The sequence below is a fragment of the Balaenoptera physalus genome (assembly GCF_965194825.1).
Source record: "Balaenoptera physalus genome assembly, chromosome: 1".
NCBI lineage: Eukaryota > Metazoa > Chordata > Mammalia > Artiodactyla > Balaenopteridae > Balaenoptera > Balaenoptera physalus.
This window is the reverse complement of record NC_138882.1, coordinates 138,649,201-138,671,291: the sequence shown is the minus strand read 5'-3', so window position 1 is coordinate 138,671,291 and position 22,091 is coordinate 138,649,201. Positions and strand designations below refer to the sequence as shown.

Sequence of the window (22,091 nt, the reverse complement as noted above, 5' to 3'; positions counted from 1 at the left end):
AGGAGCAGCAGATTAAATCTCCACAATCAGATTGATGTACACTGCATCTGTTGAATACCTGAATAGACAATGAATCATCCCAAATTGAGGAGGTGGACTTTGGGAGCAATGATATATATTTTTTCCCCCTTTTTCTCTTTTTGTGAATGTGCATGTGTATGCTTCTGTGTGTGATTTTGTCTGTATAGCTTTGCTTTTACCATTTGTCCTAGGGTTCTGTCTGTCCTTTTTTTTTTCTTTTTTTTTAGTATAATTGTTAGCGCTTGTTATCATTGGTGGATTTGTTTTTTGGTTTGGTTACTCTCTTCTTTCTTTCTTTCTTCCTTTTATTTCTTTTATTACTTTTTAAAAATATTTTATTAATTATTATTTTTTATTTTAATAACTTTATTTTATTTTATTTTATTTTATCTTCTTCTTTCTTTCTTTCTTTTTTTTCTCCCTTTTATTCTGAGCCATGTGGATGACAGGCTCTTGGTGCTCCAGCCAGGTGTCAGGGCTGTGCCTCTGAGGTGGGAGAGCCAAGTTCAGGACATTGGTCCACAAAAGACCTCCCAGCTCCCCGTAATATCAAATGGCAAAAATCTCCCAGAGATCTCCATCTCAGCACCAAGACCCAGCTCCACTCAATGACCAGCAAGCTACAGTGCTGGACACCCTAGGCCAAACAACTAGCAAGACAGGAACACAAACCCACCCATTAGCAGAGAGGTTGCCTAAAATCATAATAAGGCCACAGACACCCCAAAACACAACACCAGACGTGGACCTGCCCACCAGAAAGACAAGATTCAGCCTCATCCACCAGAACACAGGCACTAGTCCCCTCGACCAGGAAGCCTACACAAGCCACTGAACCAACCTTAGTCACTGGGGGCAGACACCAAAAACAATGGGAACTATGAACCTGCAGCCAGCGAAAAGGAGACCCCAAACACAGTAAGTTAAGCAAAATGAGAAGACAGAGAAACACACAGCAGATGATGAAGCAAGGTAAAAACCCACCAGACCTAACAAATCAAGAGGAAATAGGCAGTCTACCTGAAAACGAATTGAGAGTCATGATAGTAAAGATGATCCAAAATCTGGGAAATAGAATGGAGAAAATACAAGAAACATTTAACAAGGACCTAGAAGAACTAAAGAGCAAACAAACAGTGATGAACAACAAAATAAATGAAATTAAAAATTCTCTAGAAGGAATCAATAGCAGAATAACTGAGGCAGAAGAACGATAAGTGACCTGGAAGATAAAATAGTGGAAGTAACTACTGCAGAGCAGAATAAAGAAAAAACAATAAAAAGAATTGAAAACAGTCTCAGAGACCTCTGGGACAACATTAAACACACCAACATTCAAATTATAGGGCTCCCAGAAGAAGAAGAGAAAAAGAAAGGGACTGAGAAAATATTTGAAGAGATTATAGTTGAAAACTTCCCTAATATGGGAAAGGAAATAGTTAATCAAGTCCAGGAAGCACAGAGAGTCCCATACAGGATAAATCCAAGGAGAAACATGCCAAGACACATATTAATCAAACTATCAAAAATTAAATACAAAGAAAAAATATTAAAGGCAGCAAGAGAAAAACAACAAATAACATACAAGGGAATCCCCATAAGGTTAACAGCTGATCTTTCAGCAGAAACTCTGCAAGACAGAAGGGAGTGGCAGGACATATTTAAAGTGATGAAGGGGAAAAACCTACAACCAACATTACTCTACCCAGCAAGGATCTCATTCAGATTTGATGGAGAAATTAAAACCTTTACAGAAAAGCTAAGAGAATTCAGCACCACCAAACAAGCTTCACAACAAATGCTGAAGGAACTTCTCTAGGCAGGAAACACAACAGAAGGAAAAGACCTACAATAACAAACCCAAAACAATTAAGAAAATGGTAATAGGAACATACAGATTGATAACTACCTTAAATGTAAACGGATTAAATGCTCCAACCAAAAAATATAGGCTGGCTGAATGGATACAAAAACAAGACCCATATATATGTTGTCTACAAGAGACCCACTTCAGACCTAGGGACACATACAGACTGAGAGTGAGTGAATGGAAAAAGATATTCCATGCAAATGGAAATCAAAAGAAAGCTGGAGTAGCAATTCTCATATCAGACAAAATAGACTTCAAAATAAAGACTATTACAAGAGACAAAGAAGGACACTACATAATGATCAAGGGATCATTCCAAGAAGAAGTTAAAACAATTGTAAATATTTATGTACCAAACATAGGAGCACCTCAATACATAAGGCAACTGCTAACAGCCATAAAAGAGGAAATCGATAGTGACACAACATAGTAGGGGACTTTAACAACCCACTTTCACCAATGGACAGATCATCCAAAATGAAAATAAATAAGGAAACACAAGCCTTAAATGATATGTTAAACAAGATGGACTTAATTGATATTTATAGGACATTCCATCCAAAGAAAACAGAATACACTTTCTTCTCAAGTGCTCGTTCTCCAGGATAGATCATATCTTGGGACACAAATCAAGCCTTGGTAAATTTAAGAAAACTGAAATCGTATCAAGCATCTTTTCCAATCGCAGCACTATGAGACTAGATATCAATTACAGGAAAAAATCTGTAAAAAAAATACAAATATATGGAGGCTAAACAATACACTACTAAATAACCAAGAGATCACTGAAAAAATTAAAGAGGAAATCAAAAAATACCTAGAAACAAGTGACAATGAAAACACGATGACCCAAAACCTCTGGGATGCAGCAAAAGCAGTTCTACGAGGGAAGTTTATAGCAGTACAATCTTATCTCAAGAAACAAGAAACACCTCAAATAAACAACCTAAACTTACACCTAAAGCAATTAGAGAAAGAAGAACAAAAAAACACAAAGTTAGCAGAAGAAAAGAAATCATAAAGATCAGATCAGAAATAAATGAAAAAGAAATGAAGGAAACAACAGCACAGATCAATAAAACTAAAAGCTGGTTCTTTGAGAAGATAAACAAGATTGATAAACCATTACCCATACTCATCAAGAAAAAAAGGGAGAAGAACAAATAAATAGAATTAGAAATTAAAAAGGAGAAGTAACAACTGACACTGCAGAAATACAAAGGATCATGAGAGATTGCTACAAGCAACTATATGCCAGTAAAATGGACAACCTGGAAGAAATGGACAAATCCTTAGAAAAGCACAAGCTTCTGAGACTGAACCAGGAAGAAATAGAAAATATAAACAGATCAATCACAAGCACTGAAATTGAGACTTTGGTTAAAAACCTTCCAACAAACAAAGCCCAGGACCAGATGGCTTCACGGGCGAATTCTATCAAACATTTAGAGAAGAGCTAACACCTATCTTTCTCAAACTCTTCTAAAATATAGCAGACGAAGGGACACTCCCAAACTCATTGTACGAGGCCACCATCACCCTGATACCAAACTAGACAAAGATGTCACAAAGGAAGAAAACTACAGGCCAATATCGCTGATGCAAAAATCCTCAATAAAATACTAGCAAACAGAATCCAACAGCACATTAAAAGGATCATACACCATGATCAAGTGGGGTTTATCCCAGGAATGAAAGGATTCTTCAATATACGCAAATCAATCAACGTGATACACCATATTAACAAATTGAAGGAGAAAAACCATATGATCATCTCAATAGATGCAGAGAAAGCTTTCAACAAAATTCAACACCCATTTATGATAAAAACCCTCCAGAAAGTAGGCGTAGAGGGAACCTACCGCAAAATAATAAAGGCCATATATGACAAACCCACAGCCAACATTGTCCTCAATGGTGAAAAACTGAAACCATTTCCACTAGGATCAGGAATAAGACAAGGTTGCCCACTCTCACCACTATTATTCAACATAGTTTTGGAAGTGTTAGCCACAGCAATCAGAGAAGGAAAAGAAATAAAAGGAATCCAAATTGGAAAAGAAGAAGTAAAGCGGTCACTGTTTGCAGATGACATGATACTATACATAGAGAATCCTAAAGATGCTACCAGAAAACTACTAGAGCTAATCAATGAATTTGGTAAAGTAGGAGGATACAAAATTAATGCACAGAAATCTCTTGCATTCCTATACACTAATGATGAAAAATCTGAAAGTGAAATGAAGAAAACACTTCCATTTACCATTGCAACACAAAGAATAAAATATCTAGGAATAAACCTACCTAAGGAGACAAAAGACCTGTATGCAGAAAATTATAACACACTGATGAAAGAAATTAAAGATGATACAAACAGATGGAGAGATATACCATGTTCTTGGATTGGAAGAATCAACATTGTGAAAATGAGTATACTACCCAAAGCAATCTACAGATTCAATGCAATCCCTTTCAAACTACCAATGGCATTTTTCACAGAACTAGAACAAAAAATTTCACAATTTGTATGGAAACACAAAAGACCCCGAATAGCCAAAGCAATCTTGAGAAAGAAAAACGGAGCTGGAGGAATCAGGCTCCCGGACGTCAGACTATACTACAAAGCTACAGTAATCAAGACAGTATGGTACTGGCACAAAAACAGAAATATAGATCAATGGAACAGGATAGAAAGCCCAGAGATAAACCCACGCACATATGTTCACCTTATTTTTGATAAAGGAGGCAAGAATATACAGTGGAGAAAAGACAGCCTCTTCAACAAGTGGTGCTGGGAAAACTGGAGAGCTACATGTAAAAGAATGAAATTAGAACAGTCCCTAACACCATACACAAAAATAAACTCAAAATGGATTAAAGACCTAAATGTAAGGCCAGACACTATCAGGAAAACATAGGCAGAACAGTCTATGACATAAATCACAGCAAGATCCTTTTTGACCCACCTCCTAGAGAAATGGAAATAAAAACAAAAATAAACAAATGGGACCTAATGAAACTTAAAAGCTTTTGCACAGCAAAGGAAACCATAAACAAGACCAAGAGACAACCCTCAGAATGGGAGAAAATATTTGCAAATGAAGCAACTGACAAAGGATTAACCTCCAAATTTACAACCAGCTCATGCAGCTCAGTATCAAAAAAACAAACAACCCAATCCAAAAATGGGCAGAAGATCTAAATAGACATTTCTCCAAAGAAGATATACAGATTGCCAACAAACACATGAAAGAATGCTCAACATCATGAATCATTAGAGAAATGGAAATCAAAACTACAATGAGATATCATCTCACACCAGTCAGAATGGCCATCATCAAAAAATCTACAAACAATAAATGCTAGAGAAGGTGTGGAGAAAAGGGAACCCTCTTGCATTGTTGGTGGGAATGCAAATTGATACAGCCACTATGGAGAACAGTATGGAGGTTCATTAAAAAACTAAAAATAGAACTACCATATGACCCAGCAATCCCACTACTGGGCATATACCCTGAGAAAACCATAATTCAAAAAGAGTCATGTACCACAATGTTCATTGCAGCTCTATTTACAATAGCCAGGACATGGAAGCAACCTAAGTGTCCATCAACAGATGAATGGATAAAGAAGATGTGGCACATATATACAATGGACTATTACTCAGCCATAAAAAAGAAACGAAATTGAGTTATTTTTAGTGAGGTGGATGGACTTAGAGTCTGTCTTATGGAGTCAAGTAAGTCAGAAAGAGAAAAACAAATACAGTATGCTAACACATATATATGGAATCTAAAAAAAAAAAAGGTCATGAAGAACCTAGGGGCAAGATGGGAATAAAGACGCAGACCTACTAGAGAATGGACTTGAGGATATGGGGAGGGGGAAGGGTAAGCTGGGACAAAGTGAGAGAGTGGCATAGACATATATACACTACCAAATGTAAAATAGATAGCTAGTGGGAAGCAGCCGCATAGCACAAGGAGATCAGCTCCATGCTTTGTGACCACCTAGAGGGGTGGGATAGGGAGGGTGGGAGGGAGGGAGATGAAAGAGGGAAGAGATATGGGGATATCTGTATATTTATAACTGATTCACTTTGTTATAAAGCAGAAAGTAACACACCATTGTAAAGCAATTATACTCCAATAAAGACGTTAAAAAATTTTTTTTAATAAATAAATAAATAAAAATAGTGTAAACATCACAATTAAAAGGCTGAGATTGTAAGACTGGATAAAAAGCAAGACAACTATATGCTGCCTAAAAGAAACATACCAAATATAAAGACACAAATAGGTTAAATGTAAAAGGATGGGAAATGATAAACCATGCTAATACTAGGTAAAAGAAAGCTGGAATAGCTACATTAATATCAGACTAAATAGATTTCAGAATAAAGAATGTTACCAGTTATAAATAAGGCCATTTTATAATAATAAGGGAGTTGCTTAATCGAGAGAACATGACAATCCTAAACACTTATGCACTTAAAACAAAGCTTCAAGATACATAAAGCAAAAACTGATAGAATTTCAAGGAAAAAAAGAAAAATTCACAATTATTGTCAGAGACTTCAATCTCTTTCTCTCAATGACTGATGGAAGAAATGGGCAGAAAATCAGCAAGGATATAGCAAACTTGAACAACACCATCAACCCACTTAAATTGATTGACATTCACAGAACATTCCACCCAACAGTAGCAGAATATACACTTTTCTCAAGTGCATAGGGAACATTTACAAGTAAAAATCACATTCTGGGCTTTAAAACAAATTTCAGTAAATTCAAAAAGATTCAGTTTATAAAAAGTTTGTTCTTTGATCATGATAGGATTGAATTAGAAATCAACAGCAAGATCCTTGGAAAAGCCCCAAATATTTGGAAACTAAATAACATGCTTCTAAATAACCCATCAATCAAATAAGAAATCAAAGGAGCACTATTGATGTTTTGGGCCAGCTAGTTCTTTGTTCGGGTCAGGGGAGGACAGTGGTTGTCTTGTGCCTTGTAGTGTATTTAGTGGCATCCCTGGCCTCTGTCTACCAGATGCCAATAGCACTCCTCCCCACATCCCACCTCCCACAGCTGCAGCAACCAAAAATATCTCAAGACATTGTGAAATGTCCCTGATGGGACAGGGAGCACGCCCCTCCCTGCCCACATTGAGAACCACTGCTCTAGAGTCAAGGTGAAAAGTAGATTACAGGAGTTTGAGAATGAAGGCAGTTAGAATATGACTGCAGTAGTAAAAGTGAAATGTAATAAAGGCCTGAACCACATTAGCAGTAGTAGGCTTGGACTAGAAGGAGGGAGACAATCTTACTTAAATATCATTTGGGGAATAGGGTAGAATAGAGTCAGAGCTCAAGTTTGGGCTTGCATAAGTAGGTGGATGATGGTTCACTAAAGAGATAATCATATTACATATCACAGAAAATATATAGGATACGTTTTTTTGCAAGTCTGTCATAGTGGCTGAATTTCTGATTCCAAAGAACCTCTGGATAAAAAGAATTAGGAAAGTAGAACTTTACTAAGAGTGCTCTGATTTGACTTTGGTCTTGATAAGCATGATCTTAAGTGGTCTTCCTGATCCCCAGAATCATGAGTCACCACTCACATTGAGATATGGAGGACTATATAGTGGATTTGGTTTCTATAAGTATGATAGAGCAGCAGAGCACCAAAGAGGGGCAAGGAGGGGCATTCAAGTTAAACACGGAGCTGTGAAGATAGTTCCATAGTTGCTCAGAAATACAGACCTTTCCTCCAGAAAGCAGAAAAAGGACAGCCAACTGGAATGTGCCATTCTACCTTAGGTTGACACCTATGATACCTATGTGTGTTATTTTTTTATTTACAGGGTGCAATATTTATTAACATGCTGACATTTTGTCTTGATTTATATCTTAATACACTTCAATTATCAGAAGTTGTTACATGCAATAGTAAATAACAGATTGAAATAATTTACCTTGGGATGAAAAGCGAAGCACATTCCAGGAGCCTGTCGAGATATCAAAGCTTCACCTTTCTTTTCTTTTTCCCCTCCTTTTTTGCTGCTGCTAGCAGTAGTTCTCCTCAAACGCATCAAATCTTTATTTAAAGAAAAAATACATATATTATTTACCACAGGAAATAGTAATGTAGATATAATATGTCCCTTCTGCAAATAATATGATTTCTGCCATCCTTTGCAAGTCTTTAGGTTAAAATTAGCAAATACCAGAGCTAGATGCTTAGAAAAACAATGACCAAGCCCAGTTTTTTTTCTTATTTAGCCAAACCTAAATTTGCCACCTCTTATACATAGTTCACTAGGAATTTTTAATTCAGCACATAACAAGAGAAAGATAATTTGGTGTCTGTGTGTGTATTTATTTATTTTTACCATGACAGTCCAGTCCTTTCCGTATAATCCATTTGGAGATCCTTCCATCTGCTGATATAGAAACTAGTATTTCTCTTTTGTCATCACCTGCTGTCCCTCGATCTTGTTCTATCCACTGTAGTTGCCATACAGGTCCCAAATGTTTTTGAGGTGATTCGCTAAAACAGGGGAAAGCATGAAATATAAAATAGTTATAATAATTTTTAAATTCTTGGAGTATAAGCGACTTGGAGTATAAGTGATAAGGACAGTTCCCTAGAGCATCATGACCTACTTATGGAATGATGCTTTTATTGTTCAAAACTGGACTTTTACTTTAAATATTTTGAAAAACAGGAAAAATAATCACTTTGCTAATATTCACTGGTGTTTTTCTCATTTCTTACAAAAGGAAAATTTTATTGCCTTTAGTTATATTAGCTATCATATCAGGGATACAAAAGCAAACATTTTCTTTCTTTTTAGAATCTACTTCTCTTACTCTATTCATTTACTTTTTCCTAGTTGTGTAAATTTAATTTATTTTAGACACATTGAATATAATTATCTCCATCTTCATAAGGATATTTTTCATAGCTTAAATGAATAAGTCATTTAAGTCTTATTCAAGTAAATAGTTACCTCACCCTTCTTCCTATGTTTCAGGATTGCCCACTGGCTTGATTCTCTCTAGGGCTGAGATTTAAAAGTTTTATGATGAATTATAATCACTTCTCAGATTACTGGCTGCTTTCCTTTCAGATGAATGGGTTGCTTTGTTCCTAGTACTGACTCCCTTGGTTTTTTATGCAAACTCTCCAAATCAGTAGCTCTGAATTTTTTTAAGTCTATATATCTTTGATTATTTGGTAAAAGTTATGGACCCTCTTCCCAGAAACAAGCACAAAGGCTCACGCTTACAAAACTATGCAAATAATTTCAAAATTAAGCTAAAGAATACCTACTTTAATGCCTATTTCCAGTTCTTGTGAAGTTTATTCAAACACTAATATAAATATACCGCCTCATTTTTGCTCCACTGGTATCTGGTTTATTATAAAAACCTAAGATATCTTTCAATATCTTTAACATTTTATTTTCTCAATATGTCTCATTCATTCATTCTTAATCAAACACTTACTGTAATCCTGTTATATGCCTGATATTATGTGACATACTGAGGATACAAAGGTAAGGAAGACATAATCCTTGCCCTCAGAGCTTACAGCCTCCTCAGGGAGATATATATGTAAATAATTTATACAAAGCACAATAAAGGCTACAATAAAGGTATGTGTCATATGCACAAAAGAAAAGAATGGGCAGGTTTCCTGGAAGAGGTGACACGGAAGCAATAAAGGATAGAGACTTTCATTTATAAGGTGAATAAGTTCTGGAAATCGAATGTACAGCATGGTGATTATAGTTAATAATACTGTATTGCATACTTGAGATTTGCTAAGAGAGTAGATCTTAAGTGTCCTCACCACTCACACAAAAAATGGTAATTATGTGAGGTTATGTTTGTGTTAATTAATTTGACTGTGGTAATCATTTCACAATGTATACATATATTAAATCGCCACACTGTATGCCTTTAAAAATTATGTCATACAATCTAAATATATACAATTTTTATTTGTCATTTATACCTCAATAAAGCTGGAGATATTTAAAATTTTTGAAAAGAATAAGCATAAACCGTCAAGCCAAAGGAAGTTTGTTGGTGAGGAGGCGGAGACGATGATAAGGAGATATTAGGGCAGAGCATTCCAGCTGGAGAGACATTATGAGGAATTATTAAATGCCTGAAAGATAATGGTATTACTCTCAATAACAATATAAACATTCACTCAAAACTAAATAACATTAGAGTAATTTTTTCCTTCTCCCTAAAAAAAGCACATGTTTTATGTTTATCTAATTCTTGGGATTCTCACCTACTATCCAGAACTGGAACGTTACTGTTGCTCTGTACGTTATAAATTGCAATAGTGCCATTGTGATAGCCAACTGCTAAAAGGTTAGGTGCTCCAATTGAAAAATCCACAGCAGTAACGCCACATGGACTCTGATAAGTACGTTCTGGCCACTGAATAAAAAAAAATTATATTACATTTTAACCTTGGTTTTGTAGACCACAGTAAGGTAGGGTATGATGGTGGCTGAAGACTAGGCTGGTGGCAGTGGGGCTGTGAGGAGAGTTAGTCTGCATTCAGTTACTCATTTCTTCCTAACTTCCTGTATACATGAGACTAAAACTTCAATTGGCCATTTCCTTTATTTTGATGAATCCTCAGAGCTCAGTAGTTTTAAGAAATACAGCACTTGGTTTCTACAGTAATTATCATTTTGGGTAATCCTCCAGCAGGATTTGTATGATCATCACAAGTCACCGTCTTAAAGATACAAATAATGGACACCAAATAAATTATCCTGCGTATATTCCTATCCTCCAGTATCTGTTTCAGATGCTTGTATTATTTAATCATTCTAAACAAGGATAGAGGAAGCTCCAAAACTCTCTAAGTTACTCTTTTCTACAACTCTGTCAAGAGTTTTATTGTTTTGTTTTGTTTTAATGTCTAATCCAACTCCTTTCTGGTTTCTAACAACCTACATGGAAAAGAAGATAACCTGCTGATGATGAATCCTATGTCAACCCTTCCACACATTTAAAATTGCTTCTTCCTTTCTTTTAGGCTATATACACCCAGCTACCTAACAGATGGGGGATTATTTATAAAAACTCTAATCATTTTTATATGCTCTTCTGATCCTTTTCTAAGTTTTCCACTTTACATTTCAGTTGTGACTTAAAACTAAAGCTGTAAAGTAACAGGTTGACTAGGGCTGTTTAACAAAAAAACATAACTGATTCTTGTTCATTCTCTTTGAAAAATTCATGGCAGTAAGAGAGTTATATTAATCTATTTTCTATCTATCGAGAATAGCAGAAATATATTTTATAAAGTGATAAGGAGTTATTTATATATTGAGAAACAACCCAGTAGTAAATGAAACTTAATTTTTAAAGAATTTTTATTTGCAAATATATTCTTCTTTATAACAGGCAGTGATAAACAATAATGGTTCAGCCCTAGATCATCATATCTAACAGCACATAGTAGATGTTCAATAAATATTTATTAAATGAATTTACCTTATCCTATAAAGTGTAAGAACAAATTTTAATTGTTTTATTGTTATAGATTTAAACCAAAGAAAGTAAAGTCTTGCTTGGTAAAACTTTGAGTTTATTTAATGATCACATAAAACTAACTACTTTACGAGAATTATGTGAACATTTAATTAAATAAAAATAGGTCTTATTCCTGTTTTAGTTACCATGGGATTCTTTATTGACCAGCAGCAAGCCAATCCTCTTTTTTGCTCCTTAAATCCAAAGTGCCCATAGCCAACAGCCAAAAGGTCCTAAAGAACAGAAAAATTAAAAATAAGAGAAGACAGCATAAAAATATCAGCAAATGTATAAAGATGCATATTAATGAACTGTGTTAAAATAGTGATGACATTTCAATTGAGGTTAAAAAATACCAGTAGACCAACTATTTTCACTCTACATTTTCATCTTCCTAAGCAAAATAATAGTAAAAATAATCACATTTTTAGGCTGAAGAATAAACACTCAAAAAAAACCAATTGCTAACAAGCTATTTTACATATTGAGATAATCTTCAAAAATTGTATTACTACATTATAGTGTCTTATGGGTTTTTAATAATGATCTAATAATTTCAAATGTAAAATAAAAGACATTCATTTTTAAAGGGAGGTGCCATGGACTGAATTGTGTCTCCTCCTCTAAAAGTGATATGCTGAAGTCCTAACCCCTAATAACATGTGATTATATTTGGAAATAGGGCACTTAGGAGGTAATTAAGGTTAAATGAAGTCATAAGGGTGGGGTCCTAATCTGATAGGATTGGGTTCCTCACGAAAAGAGGAAGAGACACAAGAGCTCTTTCTCTCCACCATGCAAGAATACAGCCAAGCCAGGAAGAAAGCCTTCCCCAGGAGCCAAATTCATCTGGCACCGTGGTCCTGGGCTTCCCAGCCTCCAGAACTGTAAGAAATAAATTTCTGTTGTATAAGCCATCCAGTCTATGGTATTTTCTTATGGCAGCTCGAGCTGATTAATACAGCAGGTCATTTCCAGAAGTGCTTATACAGATGACCCTTGAACAACACAGGTTTGAACTGCGCAGGTCCACTTATACGTGGATTTTTTAAAATAAATACATTGAAAAATTTTTTAGAGATCTGAGATAATTTGAAAATTTCACAAACTGAATAACCTAGAAATATCAAAAAAATTAAGAAGATTTGTCATGAATGCATAAAATATATGTAGATAGTAGTCTATCCTTATATAGGCATAAGTGACATTCAATATAAAATTAATAATATGTGAGTTTTCTTACTGTTTTATAGCTTTGCTTTCAAAGAACTACATTACCATACAGTATGCCTCGTTCTCATAATTGGAGAAACTGTGTATCAGCCTATCATCACAGGTAAGTAGGGTTTTTTTTAATGTAACAGTGTTTCCAATACTGTATTATGAATATGACTGTAATACTGTACGTCATAAAAACTTTATAATAATTCACTCATGGGGCTTCCCTGGTGGCGCAGTGGTTGAGAATCTGCCTACTAATGCAGGGAACGTGGGTTCGAGCCCTGGTCTGGGAGGATCCCACGTGCCGCGGAGCGGCTGGGCCCGTGAGCCACAATTACTGAGCCTGCGTGTCTGGAGCCTGTGCTCCGCAACAAGAGAGGCCGCGATAGTGAGAGGCCCGCGCACAGCGATGAAGAGTGGCCCCCACTTGCCACAACTAGTGAAAGCCCTCGCACAGAAACGAAGACCCAACATAGCCATAAATTAAAAATAAATAAATAAATAAAAATTAAAAAAAAAAAAAAATAAAAAATAAAAAAAAAATAATTCACTCATTAGTTTATAGGCTAGGCTATCCTGAAGCAATCATATCAATTACACTAGGCTATCATAAAGCAATCATATTGCTGCTTCTTCATTATCAATGCATAAATCATTATACCTGTAAATAAATACGAATTTATTTTTCACATGATATTTTCATTTTTGATGTCTGGTGTTAGTAATACATGTAACATCAACAGTGTTTTATATCATATAAGACAGTATTAATGCAGGTACTGACAGAGTATTCATCTGTTAAACAGATGACATAAGCTTAACAGTATTGATAAATACAGTACTATAAATGTATTTTCTCTGATGATTTCCTTAATAACATTTTCTTTTCTCTAGCTTACTTTATTGTAAGAATACAGTATATAACACATATCACACACAAGATATGTGTTAATTGACTATGTTATTGGCATAGTTATTGGCAAGGCTTCCAGTCAACAGTAGGCATTAGTAGTTAAGTTTTGGGGGAGTCAAAAGTTATACTTGGGGTGTGGAGGAAAAGGAATACTCTTGCACTGTTGGTGGGAATGTAAATTGATACAGCCACTATGGAGAACAGTATGGAGGTTCCTTAAAAAACTGCAAATAGAACTACCATACGACCCAGCAATCCCACTACTGGGCATATACCCTGAGAAAACCATAGTTCAAAAAGAGTCATGTACCAAAATGTTCATTGCAGCTCTATTTACAATAGCCAGGACATGGAAGCAACCTAAATGTCCATCGACAGATGAATGGATAAAGAAGATGTGGCACATATATACAATGGAATATTACTCAGCCATAAAAAGAAATGAAATGGAGGTATTTGTAATGAGGTGGATGGAGTTAGAGTCTGTCATACAGAGTGAAGTAAGTCAGAAAGAGAAAAACAAATACAGTATGCTAACACATATATATGGAATCTAAGGGAAAAAAAAAAGGCCATGAAGAACCTAGTGGCAAGACGGGAATAAAGACACAGACCTACTAGAGAATGGACTTGAGGATATGGGGAGGGGGTGGGGTGAGATGTGACAGGGTGAGAGAGTGTCATGGACATATATACACTACCAAATGTAAAATAGATAGCTAGTGGGAAGCAGCCGCATAGCACAGGGAGATCAGCTTGGTGCTTTGTGACCACCTAGAGGGGTGGGATGGGGAGGGTGGGAGGGAGGGAGATGCAAGAGGGAAGAGATATGGGAACATATTGTATATGTATAACTGATTCACTTTGTTATAAAGCAGACGCTAACACACCATTGTGGGGCAATTATACTTCAATAAAGATGTTTAAAAAAAAAAAAGTTATACTTGGATTTTCATTTGCATGGGGGTTGGCATCCCAACCCCCTTGTTGTTCAAGATCAACTCTATAAGTATGTATGGACAAAAGTTTAATGATTGACCAAACCCTGCCTCTTCTCTGTGATCAGAAATATTACAAACACAGTCCTGCCACCACCCTACCTTCAAGCCAACATCGTGTCTCCACAATTCCCTCTGCCTTAAAATACTCTTCACCACTACCCTTTTTATCTTGACATTGACAAACTCCTATTCATCTCTTCTAGACTCAGCATAGGCGTCACTTCCTCTAAGAAGCATTCACAAGCCTCTCTTATGTGTTCCCACAGCATTATTTATTTTCTTCATTAAAGCACATAGGAAAGTATTATATGGTCAGTGTCTATGTGTGACTAAATTACTACTGTATCTCCAGTGCTTTAACAGAGTTCCTGGCACAGAGTTAATGTTCAATAAATATTTGTAGAATGAATTAATAAATATGGTGGATGGCATCTGTCATATATTTTTTAGCTTCATTCAAAATTAATCTTATTCTCAATAGCAATAATAATGTTTAAATGCTAGTATATCCAGTTTCTTAAAATGATTCATCTGTCCTTATTACATGGTTATTATTGATTTATTAAATTTCACTTATCTACAATATGTTCCCAAATAGTTTTATAAAGACAAATCCATACTAAAAGTATTTTATTTTATTCAAAAATAATATACATAATTTAAGAATTGTGCAATTTAGGTTTCAATAAAAATGATTTTTTTAGGTTTTTTAGCATTAATTTTTTTATTGAGGTATAATTGACATACCTTATATTAGTTTCATGTGTACAACATGATTCAATATTTGTATATATCGTGAAATGATCACCACAAAAATCTAGTTAATATGCATCACTATACATAGTTACAGAATTTTTTTCTTGTGATGAGAACTTTTAAGATCTACTGTCTTAGCAACTTTCAAATATGCAATGCAGTATTATTAACTATAGTCACCATGTTGCACATTACAGCATGACTTATTTATTTTATAACTGTAAGTTTGTACCTTTTGACTCCATTCACCCATTTAATAGCCATAACAACTATCATGTTTGCGCACAGTACCTTATAAGGTGTAGCAATAAAATAATAAGGCTAATTCTTAAAACATGGATAATACAAGACAGTTTAAACAAATTAGTTTTGACCGTTTTAAAAATATACCAGGGCTTCCCTGGTGGTGCAGTGGTTGAGAGTCTGCCTGCCAATGCAGGGGACACGGGTTCGAGCCCTGGTCTGGGAGGATCCCACATGCCGCGGAGCAACTGGGCCCGTGAGCCACAGCTGCTGAGCCTGCGCGTCTGGAGCCTGTGCTCCGCAACAGGAGGGGCCGCGATAGTGAGAGGCCCGCGCACCGTGATGAAGAGTGGCCCCCGCTTACCGCAACTAGAGAAAGCCCTCGCACAGAAACGAAGACCCAACACATCCAAAAATAAATTAATTAATTAAAAAAAAAACTCCATTAAAAAAAAATACACCAAATATTTATTCCAAAGATACTGCCATTACACAAAAGATTTTTGAAATTACTAGTGGAGAATCATGTCTTCAGAATGAGTTTATAAACCTCAGGAAAAAATAAGTCTCATTACTCTATAATCATCTCTTTTTGACAAGCAAACATACCATTCTCCCGCTTGACGATTCATCTAATTTTCCTCAGGATGATTCTTAGCAGTGCAGTAGTTAAAAGCAAGAACTCTGGAGCCAGATGTCTGGGTTTGAATTGTTTCACTTACTGGTTATATAACTTCGGGCAAGTTATTTATCCTTTCTGTGCTTCAGTTTCCTCATCAACATAATGAGGAAAATAGTAGAGTTGTGATAATACAAGTAAAACATTTACAATAGTGCCTGGTACATAGTAGGTGCTGTTTAAGTATTTGCTGCTATTAGTAGTAACAGTATTTTAAGGAATCTCAAAATTATTTTGCACATGTTCAGGGTCACTGGATTAAGTATATACTTCCAAATATGATTACTTTAAAGAGAATACAAATTTGGGCACATGAGTCTGGTACCATGTTAAACTAAATAAATATATATTATCTTCTTGTTCACTTAATATCTCATATGGATTCAGAGAATGCCATGTCCCAAGTACATCTCCTAAAATAAAAATGGTGACATTTTCATATTAAAGGAGAAAAACATCATTTTGTAACTGTTTGCATTTTCCCCTTTTAAAAACATGAACTTGTTTTTAGAGGAATTTTAAAACTAGGGGTTATGTCAATTTAAATCCCTTGCCTAATAGCTGAGAAAAAAAAGTTTTCATTAGTACTTGACAAGTGCCCTTAAATGCTAGAGACAGAATTACTAAAATGTTTGATAACTTACTGGATTTGTTTTATTCCAGGCAAGGCTGCTCACATTAAGGCCTTTGGTTAAGTCACAGGAAAAGGACCAAAGTCGTTCCAAATTGGCTGGTATTGTTGATTGTTTTGAACCTATTTCTATTTCTTCTTCCTCTTCCTTCTTAGCCTCTTCTTCTACCTCTTCAAGTTTTTCACCTACTAAAAAGTCTTCAGGTTCTTCAGGTTCTGGTTCTAAAATTAAGTCAAATAAAAAGAAGATCATTGTGCTCTATACCTACAGGAATCTACCAAAGTCTCCAAAGAGCATCTCTATCTACCACTGACACTTCAGCCATCATTGGATCTGCTGGGTCATATGGCCCAAGGGACTGGGTACCCTGAATAGCTGCCTGAACCTGTTGCAGAATCTTCTGTCGTTCTAGGCCCCACTCAAAGCTATTGGCTTTTCAGACCACTCAGTAAATGGACCAGAGGACTCATCCAAATGAGGAATATGTTGCCTTTAAAATGCAAAGAGGTCCACTAGGCATTGTGTCTCTTTTTTTTTTTGGTTGAAGGGGAACCAGATGCAACAATGTATCCTTCACCTTAGAAGGTATATCTTGACATATTCCATGCCACTGGACCCTTGGAAATTTCACTGAGGTGGAAGGCCCCTGAAATTTTGTCAGATTTATTTCTCACCTTCTGATATGCAAATGTCTTACCAGTTAAGTCTACTTCCTGTTCACTAGGTCCAATCAGCACAATACCATCAATGTAATGGACCAGTGTGATGTCCTGCTGAAGGGAAAGCTCCCTGCAGACTAAATTATGACATGAAGCAGAACCGTGAAGGTGTACTGCTGACCTGACTGGGTGAAAGCAAATAGCTTCTGGTGGTTTTACCAACAGGTATTGAGGGGAAAAAAAACATTTGTCATATCAATAGCTATACACCAGGTACCATGAGATGTGTTAATTTGCTCAGGCAGTGAAACCCCATCTGAAACAACAGCTGCAATTGGAGTCACCACGTGGTTAAGTTTACAATAATCCACTGTTTTTCTCTAAGATCCATGTGTTTTCTATGAAAGCTAAACAGATGAGTTGAATGGTGAGAGTCAACATTCCTGCATATTTCAAGTCCTTGGTGGTAGCATTAATCTCTGAAATCCCTCCAGAAAGGTGGTATTGCTATGATGTGCTATTTTCATAGGTATAGGCAGCTCTAGTGGCTTCCACTTCGCCTTTTCCTCCCATATTAGCCCTCACTCCACAGGTCAAGAATCACATGTGGGGATTCTGCCAGTTTCTGAATATTTCTATTTCAAGTATACATTCTGGAACAGGGGAAATAACTACAGGATGATTCAGTGGACCCACTGTGAGATGAACCTGATCTAAAATTCTGTAGATCACCTGACTTTTACAAGTCCTTACTCTGACTAGTAGACCCCAGTGATGTTTTGGGTCTCCCAGAGCTAGTGTGAACTCAGCCACTGTTCAGTAATCCCTGAAATTTCTGATTATTTCCTTATCCGCAATGCACAGTTACCCTAGTAAAAGGCTATAGATCCCTATGGGGAAAGAAAGGGACCCAGTCTCCCCTTCATTCAAGAAGTTCTGGTTCTATAAACTGGCTCAAGAATAGGAATAGGTTAAGGGGCTGTGACTTTGTTTTTTAGTGTTTCAAGTTAGAAACACTTGACCTAGAACTCTACTGTTTACACAGATTAAGAATTTACAAGAAGACTGTCTGCTATGGGCTGAATCATTTCTCCCCAAAATCCATATATTGAAGCCCTAAGAATGTAGTACCTCAGAATGTAATAGTATTTTGAGACAAGGGCTTTAAAGAGGTGATTAAGGTAAAATTAGGCTATTAGTGTGGGTCCCAATCCAATATGATTGGTATCCTTATAAGAAGAGGAAATTTAGACACACCAAGAGAGACAAGGGATGCACACACACAGAGAAAAGACCGTGTAAAGAGGCAGCAAGAGGGTGGCCATCTGCAAGCCAAGGAGAGAGGCCTCAGAGGAAACCAACGCTGCTAGCACCTGGATCTTGGACTTCCTGCCCCCAGAACTGTGAGGAAGTAAATTTCTGTTGTTTAAGCCACTCAGCTCGTGGTATTTTGTTATGGCAGTCCTAGCAAACTAATACACCACCTACCTATGTCTCTTCTAAGGACATCATAATCAACTAGCCAGTGCCCTGGGTCTCTGCAAGTCAGACTATTCTCATTACTGCTTTGTCCCCATTATGGTAACCACGCCTACATTTCCTCTGGCGATTAAATGCTGCCCTTTAGCCCCCTCACCCTCAGGATCCAATTATCATTACTATATTTAAGGCCTCAGTTCAGAGGCAGCAGCTCTCACTATAACTTCTGACCTACAGAAGAGTGACCACAGAGTTCTTCAAGGATGTCGGGGCTGGCCCTCACAAGTTTATTTCTCACAATTGTGGTGAAAGGTATGTTATCTGGACCCTCCTGGAGTGACCAGGCAGGTCATCATGATAAGTCCGCTCTAACGTTAGAACGTCCCTACGCCTTTGGATACCTTTCTTTAGAGTACACCAAGACAGTTCTGACACTTCAGCTCCACTTAGTAAAGGCCACATTTTGGTCCATTATCAGCCAACCAAAAAACAAATTCTTAAAGCCATCTCTAATCCTTAAACTACAACACTGTACCCAGAATCTCCGCTCAGCAGAACCATATTAACTTTGACCTGATCTGACTTTATATTCCTTCCATCATTATCCTATACCCTTAATACCCATTTCCACCTATATTCCTCAGATCTCTGCCTGTATAAATTAGCAAACTCAGCAATTGATTCTCCAAGAAGTTATAACAAACCAAAATGTGTATGTACCTAACAACTTCAAAATACATGAAACAAATAAACAATCAAAACCAATAGCTCTGAAAGGAGACATAAATACACAATTATAATTGGAGATTTCAACACTCCTCTCTCAATAACTGGTAGAACAAGTAGGCAGAAAATCAGATGACCTGAACATCACTATCAACCAACTTGACCTAACCAACATTTACAGAACATTCTATTCAAAAACACCAGAATATATGTTCTTCTCAAGTACCATAGCACATTCTTTAAGATGGACCATATTATGGACCATAAAACAACTTTAGACCACAATGGAATTAAATTAGAAATAAGAGAAAAATAGCTAGAAAATTCCAAAACATTTGTATATTAACACATTCATAACAACACATGGGTCAACGAAGTCTCAAGAGAAATTTTAAAATATATTTTAATGAACTGAAAATACAACATATCAAATCTTATGAGATTCAGCTAAAGCACTGTTTAGAAAGCATATATGAGAAAAGAAGAAAGTTAAATTTGTATCTCACATGTGATCCACCCATTCCACTCCTAGGTACTGACCCAAGAAAAATGAATGCAAATGCCCATACAAAGACTTGTATAACAATATTTTTACCAACTTTATTTGTAATGGCCCCAGACTAGAAACAAATATCAATCAACAGGTGAAAGGATAAACATAGTATAGGATATTCATACAATGGAATACTAGTCAGTAATAAAAAAGAGTGAACAATTGATACATGCAACAACATGAGTGAATCTGAAATAATAATTTTGATTTTAATAATTTTGCTGAGGAAAAGAAGCTAGATAAAAAAGAGTACATAATGTACATTTATATAAAATTCTAGAAAATGCAAACTACTAATCTGTATAAGGATGTAAAGCAAATCAGTGGCTTCTTAAGGATAGGGGAGGGGCAAAGAAGAACAAGAAGGAAGGATTATAAAAGACATGAAAAAAACATTTGAGATATACATATATATCATTATATATAATTGTACATATTCATTGATTGTGGTGATATATCAAAGCTTTTGAATTGTATGCCTTAAGCATTGGCAGTTTATTGTCACTTATACTTCAATAAAGCTGTTAAAAAATAACCGTGGTATATCACTCTTTAAATGAACACCAGATAATATAAATACCACAGCATTTTTTAATTGTGAAAAAAATTACAATCATTGACATGCATAGGTTTTAGCTGTACAGTTTGATGAGTTTTGATAAATATACACACTGATGTAACCAACAATCCAATCAAGATGCAGAATATATCCATCAAGCGAAAAAGTTTTCTCATGCTACTTTCCAGTCAAACCTAATCTACCATAGGCAGGCACTGGTTTAATTTCTAAAACCTTGGAGTAGTTTTGTCGGTTATAGCATATCATGAAAATGGGCCCATTGGTATGCATTCTTTTGTGTCTGAATTCTTTCACTTAACAATGTTTTTGAATCCATCAAGGTTATTATGTATATAAGTAGTGCACTCATTTTTATTGCTGAGTAGTGCTCCAGCATTTGTTTAAGCATTGACCCACTGATGGATACCTGGGATTTTTCCAGTTTGGGTTTATTATGAATAAAGCTGTAATGAGCATTCTTATATAACTCTTTTTTGTGGATATATTTTTTTCTCTTGGGTAAATATCCAGGAAAAGGATTATTGGGTCATTGGATGGATCTGTGTTTAACATTTTAAAAAACTTCCTAGCAGACTTCTGGGTTGTACAATTTTATACTCCCACAGCAATATATGAAAAACCCAAGCTGCTCCATGTTTTTGCTAACACTTGGTTTTGTCAGTCTTTTTAATTTTAGCCATTCTGGCTAGTGTATTGATTTTAACTTGCATTTCCGTGATGACTATGTTTAGTACATTTTCAGGTGTCTATTTGTTGGGTGAAGTTCCTGTTCAAACCTTTTGTCTATTTTTTTTAAACATCTTTATTAGAGTATAATTGCTTTACAATCTTTTGTCTATTTTTCATTAGGCTGTTTTTCTTCTTTTTATTGGGCTGTAAATGTCCATTACATATTCAAAACTTAAGTCTTTAGTCAGATGTATGTATTGCAAACATATTTTTCTAGTCTGTTGCCTTGTATTTTTTTCTTAACAGTGCTATTCAAAGAGCAGGCGTTTTAACTATTGCAAAGTCTTATTAATTTTTTTCCTTTATGCCTTGGGATTTTTGTGTATTAAGTATCTTTTCTTACGCTAAGATCACAAATAATTTTTCTTTTATCTTCTTCTAGAACTTTATAGTTTTAATTTTTACATTTAAATCTATGGCCCATTCTGAGTTAATTTATACATATGATATGA

The 22,091-nt window shown here is 35.7% G+C and overlaps 1 protein-coding gene across 8 annotated transcripts in view; it reads right to left on the bottom strand.

Moving 5' to 3' along the window:
• DNAI4 (dynein axonemal intermediate chain 4) overlaps nt 1-22,091 on the bottom strand; it is a gene marked incomplete at its 5' end in the record, with an annotated part of 134,366 nt that overhangs the window by 24,963 nt on the left and 87,312 nt on the right. For 7 of the 8 annotated variants that reach the window (XM_082419262.1, XM_082419261.1, XM_082419260.1 and 4 more), the window contains 5 exons: nt 7,871-7,992; nt 8,288-8,445; nt 10,207-10,358; nt 11,615-11,701; nt 16,926-17,134. In XM_082419262.1, coding sequence (XP_082275388.1) covers nt 7,871-7,992; nt 8,288-8,445; nt 10,207-10,358; nt 11,615-11,701; nt 16,926-17,134 — 728 coding nt within the window. The remainder of the gene's footprint in view (nt 1-7,870; nt 7,993-8,287; nt 8,446-10,206; nt 10,359-11,614; nt 11,702-16,925; nt 17,135-22,091) is intronic. The other variant, XM_082419263.1, reaches the window with a different exon arrangement.